The sequence below is a fragment of the Haematobia irritans genome, chromosome 1 (assembly GCF_050003625.1).
Source record: "Haematobia irritans isolate KBUSLIRL chromosome 1, ASM5000362v1, whole genome shotgun sequence".
NCBI classification, from domain to species: domain Eukaryota; kingdom Metazoa; phylum Arthropoda; class Insecta; order Diptera; family Muscidae; genus Haematobia; species Haematobia irritans.
The window spans coordinates 58,973,607-58,985,501 of NC_134397.1; the positions used below are offsets into that span (position 1 = coordinate 58,973,607).

Genomic DNA, 11,895 nt, shown 5'->3' on the forward strand with positions numbered 1-11,895 from the left:
TTTTGTAATTCGGATTTTTCACACGACCCCTATGAGCAAGAAATGGAGTATGATGATGATAACTATGGCAGCAATAATTTTTGAGCATAATTCGATGCCGTCGTCGTCATCGTAGTAGTAGTAGTAACACAGTTTTTCATCTTGAAAACCTGGGTCAAACTAATTTCTGATGTTTGTTTATAGAGTCTGCAGAGAGAAGAGAGTGGAAAATCATCTATCTGTAGGCGTGCTTATGTGTGTACATTCAGGTACAACAACAACATACACATCCTGAGGGAGCTCCCGAAAGTTACTAGGTTGAGTGTACATACTTCAAGTTTGCAAAATATTAAACACACAAACAAAGCGTACAGATACTCAAATGCGTATAAACGCATATACATACAAACATATGGCATTGCATTGCCAGCTCTTTGAGCAGACGACCTTCATTAAGTTTTGTTGCTCTTCTCTTTCATTTTCACCGTTACACATTTGCACACTTTTACACAAAGGACTTTCGTTCGAGTCAACTGGAAAATACAAGTAGTTTTGTTTTTTATATTGTTGTTGCCGTTGTTGTTGCTTGGCATTCGTTCATATTTGTATTGTTACACTTTTAGAAGGGGTTAAAAACCTGGCACCTTGTATTTGTTATAGACCATAACAAAAGCATACACACACTTAAACATACATTCGTTTTGGTGTTTGCAAGCATCACAACAATTTGGTTATGAATACCCCCCAATCAAATCTCAGCTGTGTTTTCTTATGACAAACGAGAGAGAATACTGCCGGAAACGAGAGAAATGTCTTCGTATTCGTCTTCTTTTTATTCGATTGCATGTTGTTTACATTTTGCGTGAAAAATAATAACTACGAGAGAATAATATTAGCACGCGCTTTAAGAATGCCCTCTGTCGCTCTCTCTCTCTCTCGCATTCATCTATACAATAAAATGTCAAAACAAAAATATTATGGAAATTGATGCCGCCAAAATAAATGCAGACCGTAATTTGACTGAAGTTTTTTACAGATTAATTTCTGCTATTTTAACGTTTTTTGTAGATTGATTTTGTTTCATTTGTATTTTTTGTTTGTAACAGCAACATATTAGCAATTTTACGATAACAGGCTTATAGCCCGGCTTTAACCTCAAAAGCAAGGCAGCATATAGAAGCCGAAATAGTTTAAAAATATTTAAATTTTTTACGGTTCGCAGCCAAACTCAAATTTATTGTGCGCACACTTATATAACTACGTACGTTGCAATTTTATTTTGGAGGAAAGAGATAAGTGAAGAATTAAGCAGTTTGTTCAATGTGTTTTGGGCTTGAGGAATTTAGCGTATCACATTTTTTGGTGCATGGTGGCGTATGTTTAATGTTATCTCAGTAGTGTTACGTATACGATGCAGAGGACACACATGAAGTGGATACATTTTATTTTAATTACAAATTTAATGTTTCTGTTTTTTTTTTTTTTAATTAATAGAACTAAAGTAAATCAAACAAGCAAGGAAAGTTTAAAGTCGGACGGGGTCGACTATATTATACCCTTCGCCAGTATATATACCAACATTTTTTTTAGTAGCAGCGTTGCCAGAATTGTTTCACCAAAAACCGCTAGATTTGTCCAAAAAAGCTAAAAATGTTAAAAAATAGCTAGAAAAAAGCAAAATTTTTTTGTATCAAAATTCACATTTTTGATTGAAATTTAACAAACTTAAAGGCTTTATTTCACTAAAATGCATATTATTTTAATTGTATTCATTTTATTTCCATTTCTATGAGACTGTAAGAAAATCTATGTCATATTAGCTCTGTTTGCGTACTCGATACATTTTGATTACTATCACAAATTTTTACTGGAAGTCCTTCATTTATATTTCCTAGTAAAATCTTTTTTCCCGCTAAACTTGCAATTATCAGCTGGTTAATCATCAACAAGTCCAATGTCACATAGAACTGCATTAGAAAATATCAATATATTTCGTCTTAATTTAAATTCGTGAACATGTACACTTCTCCTAATATTACCCAAGAGAATAAAACCCATTCTAACTGTCTTGCAAGTTTAAACTGAATATCTTTTATTCGAAAATTTCCCATACAAACCTATTGTCAAATTTTCGTAAATGTAAATCCATTCCATTAATAAATAGGAGATTTGTTTTGATCCTATACTAGGAATTTTTTATTGCATTTTATTGAAGTTAAAAAAAAAAAATAAATCCATATTCAAAACTTTATTTCCTTAATTATTTCTATGTTCGGTTCCAAAGATTTTGTACACTAATGATTTTGGTATTGATTCAGAGTCAAATTTGAATTTATTCGTTTTTTCTGCCTTTTCTTCATGAGCTATCACAGTGCTTTAAAAACGTGCTAACGACAACTTAAATTTCCAAATTAAGACTCGACTTTAAGTAGAAATTATTCTGTGTATACGTTTTTAAAATAAAATGTTGAAAAACCTCTTCTATTTTTGAACGCTATTTTGATTTGTGGTCAAGATACAAAAACTCCACAAATTTAAAGACTATTTAATTAATTTTAATAATTTTTTAGAATTGACCCTAGCCTTCTTTCATGAAAAGATACCCATTTTTAAGTTGAATCACTTAACTATAAGGACAAAACGATTTTATCGGCTTTTGGACAAGGAAAACAGTTTATAACATATAAGAGAAATTCACAAATGCTATTATAACCAAAATTCGCGTTCGTATTTTAAAGACATGACATCTTTGGCCCCATGACAATATTTTTTCAGTGTACAAAGCAATTCACATCTACCATTTTAATTTAGTAATGTCATAATAACTTTAGAATACGTATTAAAATAACATAAAAAGGATAAACGAGTCAAATGCTATTATTCCTAATAATTTACTGACAGTTCCACAAGGATCTATTCTGGGACCCCTATTGTTTTCAATATACATAAATGATCTACCTGATGTACTAAAAAACTGTAAAATACAAATGTATGCAGATGATGTGCAACTTTATACTGGTGCAAAACTTAGTCATGTTCATCAGTGCATATCTGACATAAACTACGATTTAAATCTCGTGAACAACTGGGCCAGGAATAACGGACTCTGCATAAATCCAGCAAAATCAAAACTTATTCCCATATATAAGCGCAAAACATCAGATCTGAGAAATACAAGTGTGATACTCAATGACTGCAATATAATTTCTGTTGACTCTGCTACTAATTTAGGTGTAACATTCAATTCAACCCTGACATGGCACAATCATATTAACAAAACCATAGGCAAAATATACGGAATGTTGAGAAATTTATGGTCAGTAAGGCAATCCACGCCATTCGACATACGAATGCTATTAGCAAAATCGTATCTAATACCAGCACTTCTATATAGCAGCGAAGTTTTTGGAAACTGTGATTCCCATGATAGTCAGAGATAGAGATAGTCAAAATAGCCTATAATGATTGCGATGATATGTCTTTAATAAAAAACGAAATGAGAGCATTTCTCAATTTGCGTATCAAATCTTTAATGCTTCCTTTAAAAACTACTTAAACATCAAAAATCTAATTCTACTCCACAACATCATACAAACAAGGAAACCTGATTATTTATTTAGTCGCCTGAAATTTGCCCGCTCAAATAGGGGTATGAAACTAATTTCTCCCAGAATAAATTGTCTTAACTCTGAAAGGCAATTCTTTGTAACAACGATACGTCTCTGGAACAATCTGCCATTTGAAATACAACGCATAAGCAACAACACGACTTTTAAAACAGAAATATTTAAACATTTTCAATTAAAAATTAATCATAAATGTATTGTTCTGAAAATTCTATAAATTCTATTGTAACTATAATGTAGTCGATATAAGACAAAAATGTACAAAAACTGTGTTTCCCACCAATGAAGCCAACACTCTCACATATAAGAGTAAATCTTGTTGTGTTGGTTTAACAAAGACATAAATAAATACAAATACAAATTTGTATGGTAATAGTAGATTTAAAGTTTACGATAACTTTTATGAATACGAGGAAACAACTTTACAACAAGGTATATTTGCTGCAAAAATGCCTCATAATGGCTGGAATAATTATTAAGGCTTCGGAAAACCTTATTCTGGCAGCAAGACTTACATAAAAACGAAGGAACATGTCGAAAATAATAAAAAAAAAAAACAAAAATAGCTAAAAGGGTCATGAAAAAAAGCCAGAAAGAAAGCTAAATGCATTTTTTTCCCGCTAAACGTCTTCAAAAAAAGCCAAATCTAGCGGGAAAAAAGCTAAATTGGCAACGCTGGTTAGGACCCATATAAAGGTTTATATTCTCCTATACAAATATTTAAATACGAAACGATTTGGACAAAACTTTTTGAACTTTCACAAAATGTCTATACTCAAAATTTAATTTGGTTAATGACCGGGACGGACCACAATGTTACTAAAAAATATTGGAAATATTTAAATTGCACAAAATTTCGCAAATCTGCATTTATGATTTATAGGTCTAATTATACGAATTTGAGTATAGGTAAATTTGAATCATTTTTGAGAGTTTTCGACTTAACAGTGACGATTTTACAAGGAACATGTGGGTATTTTGGCCATATTTGCTAAAATCGGAAGAACATATATACGGGGACTTTGTCTAATTCTGAGCCAATTTTGATCAAATTTGGCACACATTGCTAAAATTTTAATTGAACTCCCAGTGCAAAACTTTCGAAATGAAACTTTGGCTTCGTGGTCATATGAATATAAATCGGGCGAAATATATATTTGGCAGTTATATCTAACCTGAACCGAGTTTGACCAAATTTGGCATGTTTCTGTTAGTCTTACTCTCTGTGCAACACTTTACGCAAATCGGAGTGAAAGTTAGACCTCTGGGCCATGTAAGTTTGTATCGGACGTAAAATATATATTGCAGCTACATTTAAATCTGGACCAATTTCAACTAAATTTGGCATGTATAGTAAAAATGTTGTTTCCATTTCCTGTGCACAGTTTTAAGTAAATCGGAGGGAAATTTTGATCTACGGTGGTCATATGACTGTAAATTGGATGACAGATATATATGGGAGCTATATCGAAATCTGAACCGATTTCAACTAAATTCGATGTGCATATTTATAATGTTAATTCTACTCCATGTGCAAAATTTCACGTAAATCGGAACAAAATATTGGCCTCAGGGGCGATAGGAGTGTAAATCGGGCGAAAGCTATATATGGAAGCTATATCTAAATCTGAACCGATTTCAACCAAATTCGGTGTGCATATTTATAATGTTAATTCTACTCCCTCTGCAAATTTACACGTAAATCGGAACAAAATATTGGTCTATGGGGCCATAGGAGTGTAAATCGGGCGATAGCTATATATGAGAGCTATATCTGAATCTGAACCGATTTGAGTGATATTCTGCAAAATTTACAAGGCTCACAAAATATTCGATTATACGAAATTGGAAGAAGATCGGTTGATAAATACGTCATTTATGACCAGATCGGTTCAAAATATATATGGCAGCTATATCTAAATCTGAACCGATTTTTCAATAGGGATCGTCTTTGAATCGAAAAAGAGCCCTATGCCAAATTTGAAGACGATCGGACTTAATCTGCGAGGTGGACTTAGCACACAAAAATACATCAACAGACAGGCAGACGGACATCGCTAAATCGACTCAGAATTTAATTCTAAACCTCTATGTTATGTCTACTTCTTCTCGGTGTTACATACAAATTCACAAACTTATTATACCCTGTACAGTAGTGGCGAAGGGTATACAAATTTTAATATAAAAGAAATTTTCTAAAATTGGGGAAATTTTTACTGAAAACGTTTTTATTTCATTTTTTTTTTCAATTTGAAGAAGGAAAATTTCGTCGATTTTATTTTGCGAATTACATTTTGACTCTATCGGAATTTGTAAATCCATTTTTTCTACTTTTTAAAAATTGGAAAAAGTTGACTATCGACTTTGGCGATTTTTTTAAAGGTGTCATTCGACTTTTTGATGAGTTTTCAGTATAAAAAAATTTACACATATTTCCCTTTTAAATTTGACTTTTTTGAAGATTTATGGACGCTGGTAGAATTGTTTTACAATGCTGGCGACATTTCTGAGTATAAAATGCACAAATGGAGATGGTCTGTTTTTAGTTTAGGTTTTTTTAGGTTTGCGACTGTCGCAAAGTTGTAACGTCGTAAACGTCACATACGCGTCGTAAATGTAGAAAAAGTAACAAACGTAGCAAACTCAAAATACTTCCGTCCCATCAACTAGGAAGCGAATGATATCCAAGATGATGATATGTGCGAAGAAGTTTCAATTCTCAGGAATGTTCATAAAGTTATTAACTTAGCACGTTGAGAATAGAGATATTTCAATTGGAGACCCCAAACCAACATTACTATGAAATACTTGATGGCGCAGTAAACGAGACGGTAGTTATACGCTCATCCTTTCTTTCCATAAATTCTGCAGAAACTGGAAGGAAGGAAACCTACTTAAGTCTTGCATAAGTGAAGTTTTGTTTAGAGAGAATTTTATAAAATCAATTTTTGGCTTATTAGAGCCAATTTCCATACTAATTAAAATTTTTCAAAATTTTAGCTAGTCATGCGCTGATGCAACTAAGGCTTGGGTGGACATTATGAACCACGCAAACCAAGAATAGTTTCAAGTTGCGAATGAGAGATGTAAAACCAGTGGAGTTTTGAATAAATACAATATAAAGCATTTTTTGCATTCTTTTTTCGGGGAGCCTAACTAAATTAAATTAAAAAATATTTATAATTTCTTTAATTCAAAATTAGGTTTTTTACATTAGGTTTACGACGTTTGCGACATACGTATTATACAGTCGTAAACGTATGTCGCAAAAGTCACAGTTTGCGACAGGCCAACCCTGATCCAAAGTCAACAAACTGATTTCCAACATCCTAAAAAATAACCAATAAATCGACAAATTGCGCGAAAGTCAATACATTTATCATTTTTTCCCAAAAAAAAAGAGTCTTTCTATATCAAGATTTGTTCGAAAATAATAGCAAATATTAATCTAATAGAGAATAATTAAATTTATTAATTTATAATAATTACAACTAAATTACATATTAAATATATTTTACGATTTATAGCTTATGTACGATAGTAAAATCGATTTACTATCTATTACGATTACAAAGATTTTTTTTAACTGGGAGGTAAAATACCCATTTGTTGTAAACAAAGCTTGGCAGCCTGAAATTTGGCTTCCTTTTTTGTATTACATAATTTTGTTGGGGTATATGTCTCATTATTCACTTGTACTGAGAATAAAAACATGCGGCTGTGTGAAGGTCCGTTTTCATGAACCAAGGTATATAGAGGTGGGGTCCATTTATATTTTGTTGTGATTTCATTTAACAGACATACCGGATGTTTATCTTGAGGATTTGGAGGTATCTGTGGAGGACCTCCACCGCCTCCGCCACCACCCCCTCGTTTAGGTTTGACTGGCCTAAAATCTTCTTGAGCTACTAGACCACGTTTGTCCAATTTTACATCGAGAAGTAAAGGTTGCAATGAGCCATTCTTTTCCCGTCCTAGCCCTTCACCAGGTTTCCAACCCATTTTCTGCAACAAATGCATACCCATACCTCCCGTCACGGGTTTGGATGATGTCAATTGGTCACGTTTTGCCCAGACCTGTGGTCCAGAATTCAATTGGCTGGGTTTGAGAACATTGGCCCCTGTACTTCCAGTAAATTGACCCGGTAGATGTTTAGAAGCAGCCCATGTTGACATTTCCCTCTGGGAGTAGTATAACATTTTGGCAGCTTCGGAATCCATGGGATTTTCCTAAAATATATATGGGTGTCATTAATAAGCTCATACAAGAGATTTCAATTTGCAATTACCTGTAATCTTCTCATGGCATTAAGGCGTTTAGATATAATTGATGAAACGTCCATTGCGTTTGCCGGAGGTTCGGGAAATATGGAGTCTCTGTTGGAAGAAGGAACTGGAACATCAGGAGTAAAATTATTTGGAACTATGGGAGGTGGTATGGGTGGTGGAACAATGGGAGGGGCTAATGCGGGAGCGTGTACACCCATTGGATGTGGTGGCGGTGCGTATGTAAATGGTAACTGAGGTGGTGCACTTTCAGTCACATTTAAAGGAGGCGCATTATTTAATGGCGGCACGAGAGGTGCGTTTGCTGGAATAGCACTCGTTGTATCTTCCACAGGCTTAAATGCTGGCTCTTGTTCACTTTCCGTTGGCAAAGGCTTTCCAAGTGCATTTTTTGGAACCAAACTTTTAAATATAGTGGTCGATTGTGTTGCTGCAGGCAACGCTGGTAAAGGTTGTAGCTTCTCTTTGGGCTCTACGGGTATCCAAGCTTCCGTCATTCGATGTTGTTGACCCGATGAGACAGGAAATTGCATAGTTATCGTTTTTGTTTGCTCATCAGTTTTGGCAGGAACCGGCAGGATGGGTTTTGAGTTTCGTATGTGCATTACTATGGGCTCACGTTCTTTCAATTGGAAAGGATGATGAAAGGCTTTAGCATTACCACTTTTATCAATATCGGAACCCTCGTCGGAGCTCAAATCCGATAGGTGTTCACCATTTGAAATTTTTTTACAAAATTCAGTCAAATCTTCCACTGTTCTTCCACCATAACGCATTTTAAGTAAAACCTTATCTTTGACATCCTCGGTCATATTGTCACATCCGGGAAGATTTCCTCTTTTGAACATACTTATGGCGTTTTTACGAGCAATTTCCAACAGACGTTTTTTGTCTATGCCCAAGTCACGTGATCTTGAACGAGACTTTGATCGACGGGCATGATAGTTATGATGGCTATGACGATCGTCCCTGTGGTATCGGTCTTTGTTGTAGTTTCTGTCTCGATCAGTTTCTCTGCTTCTACTACGATGTGAACCAGCATAAAAACTATTGGTGCTTTTATACTTTTTGTAGTCTGTCTCCCGGTTTCGTCTTTCAAGATAGGACTCCTCATCCGATAGGGAAATTTCCGATATATCATCATCGGAACCTTTGCGATTGCCTGGTTTTTCTTCCACTTCTTTTTTTATCTTGATAGAATCGTCTTTAGTTGAAATCCGATGTCTGTCTTTGGAATTGTAATCTTTTTCCCGAAATCCATCATAAAAGGAATTGTGTTTTTTATCCTTTTCGGGACTTTTTCGCCGTTTTCCATAGTCATTGTCATCTTTTTCGTGTTGTCGTTTGTGGTCATTAGATGAGCGATGAGATAATGTGTCATAATGCTTCCTATTGGTATCTGAAGATTCTCTTTTATGGATGTGCTTGTCTTCTGTGCGGCTTTTATCATTCAGTGTTTCTAAATCCTTGTCCTTTTCTTTAGCTTTCTTGTCTTTAGACCTTTCTTTTTCCTTGTCTTTAGACCGTTCCTTTACCTTATCTTTTGATTTTTCTTTTTCTGAGTCTTTGCTCTTTTTCTTAGTTTTGGAATCCTTGTGTTTATGCTTATGTTTCTTTTTCTTCTTATGCTTATTGCCGGAATTTTCATCGTTGGCGGCTTCACTACCATCGCTCTGTTCATCATCTTTGGATTTGTGTTTCTTGTGCTTCTTTTTCTTATCCTTTTTGCGTTTAATTGATTTCTCAATAAGATTTTTGTCATCAAGCAATTCTTCGGGTGGTGCCGCGTTGAATACCTTGAAAAGCTCAGCCAAAATTTCATTAGAACTTTTGACAGGTTCTACCTTTTTCTTGTCATCCTCTGGCTCTTCAGGCTGATCATCAGAACTTTGGGACTCCGTATCGGAATCATCCTCCTGGTCTTCTGAGCTCTCTTCTGCATCGTTTTTTTCGGGCTCGGTCTTTATTTCGGCTGATGTAAGCTGCACAAGTTTCTTTTCAATTTCTGGGTCAATTTTTTCTTTTTTGATTGTAATTTTTTCCGGATTTTGAACAACGCATCCATTCCCTTTGGTATCGTTAGAAGTTTCTTGTGCCATTTTCACCTGCACATCAATAAACAACCAAGTGAAATTAGCTAATATCCTAGTAAAATCCGAGAAACCGAAAAACGGGAGGCTATCAATTTATCTATTTTTTTTTGTTTACCACTAGCTACAGCTGTTTCCATGCAATGCGTACTAAGAGCGAAATTTGGTTTGGTGGGAGATATAACCGTGCAAAAATACAACTCAGTGCGCAAATACTTATAGTTAGAGGACAGTAACAACACAATGAACATGTTGTTTAATTCACGCACCCAAAAAACAAATTCGTTGCCTCAACCGAATTATTTGCCAACCGAAAGCGGGTGGTTCCATCAACTATCAATTATATCTGTCAGCACAACTAACATTTGACAATTGTAACTACATGGTAGTATGTTGAACCAACTTTGCATTGGTTGTCGCAATCTCATATTAATTGTTGGGTTTAATGGTGCAACCGCCCTCGATGTTATTTATTATTACCCTAAACAGTTGATATACTTACCAAATTCCAATATTAAATGAAAAACGCAGATTATATTGAGATTTGATTTATTTATTACAATTATAATAATGCTAAAAAGTGCTAAATTTAGTGACGCTGTTCCCCGTTTTCCAAATTTTGTAGCGTCATACCATCTAAAGGTGTTTTCTTTTCCGAAAAAAGTGCTTTGTCTTCATTTTGTTTGTACAGAATGCGAATTTTTAAAATGATGCCAGCAACCTAAAAAATGCTGTCGTTTCAGCGGGCGGAAAAGAATTCAAAAAAGGAAACAGGGCAATCGCAGCACTCTCGTTTGTCGGTTTTGCTGAAAATTTCCGCACTTTGCCTCTATGCGTGGCGCTATTTTAACAAAAGAATTCGAAGCCTTTTCGCACTTTTGCATGTTTTTTTTTAGAAAAGAACCTAAAAAGTAGATTTTCCGGGCAAAATGCAAAAAAGTGCGCATTTTATACAAGAAAAGAAAACACCATAAATTGTCAATGTTGATATAACTAAAGGGTGATTTGTTAAGAGCTTGATAACTTTTTTTAAAAAAAAACGCATAAAATTTGCAAAATCTCATCGGTTCTTTATTTGAAACGTTAGATTGGTCCATGACATTTACTTTTTGAAGATAATTTCATTTAAATGTTGACCGCGGCTGCGTCTTAGGTGGTCCATTCGGAAAGTCCAATTTTGGGCAACTTTTTCGAGCATTTCGGCCGGAATAGCCCGAATTTCTTCGGAAATGTTGTCTTCCAAAGCTGGAATAGTTGCTGGCTTATTTCTGTAGACTTTAGACTTGACGTAGCCCCACAAAAAATAGTCTAAAGGCGTCAAATCGCATGATCTTGGTGGCCAACTTACCGGTCCATTTCTTGAGATGAATTGTTCTCCGAAGTTTTCCCTCAAAATGGCCATAGAATCGCGAGCTGTGTGGCATGTAGCGCCATCTTGTTGAAACCACATGTCAACCAAGTTCAGTTCTTCCATTTTTGGCAACAAAAAGTTTGTTAGCATCGAACGATAGCGATCGCCATTCACCGTAACGTTGCGTCCAACAGCATCTTTGAAAAAATACGGTCCAATGATTCCACCAGCGTACAAACCACACCAAACAGTGCATTTTTCGGGATGCATGGGCAGTTCTTGAACGGCTTCTGGTTGCTCTTCACTCCAAATGCGGCAATTTTGCTTATTTACGTAGCCATTCAACCAGAAATGAGCCTCATCGCTGAACAAAATTTGTCGATAAAAAAGCGGATTTTCTGCCACTGATTTTGGTAATAAAATTCAATGATTTGCAAGCGTTGCTCGTTAGTAAGTCTATTCATGATGAAATGTCAAAGCATACTGAGCATCTTTCTCTTTGACACCATGCCTGAAATCCCACGTGATCTGTCAAATACTAATGCATGAAAATCCTAACCTC

General features: G+C 35.0%; 1 protein-coding gene across 1 annotated transcript; it reads right to left on the reverse strand.

The window, feature by feature from the left end:
- Positions 1–7,054: 7,054 nt before the first annotated feature.
- Son (Son RNA binding protein) lies at positions 7,055–10,117 on the reverse strand. The gene is made up of 2 exons (XM_075290504.1): positions 7,895–10,117; positions 7,055–7,835 (listed from the first exon to the last, which is right to left on the reverse strand). Exons 1-2 carry the CDS (start codon positions 9,989–9,991, stop codon positions 7,188–7,190), a joined length of 2,745 nt encoding a protein of 914 aa, XP_075146619.1. The 5' UTR covers positions 9,992–10,117; the 3' UTR covers positions 7,055–7,187.
- Positions 10,118–11,895: the final 1,778 nt, after the last annotated feature.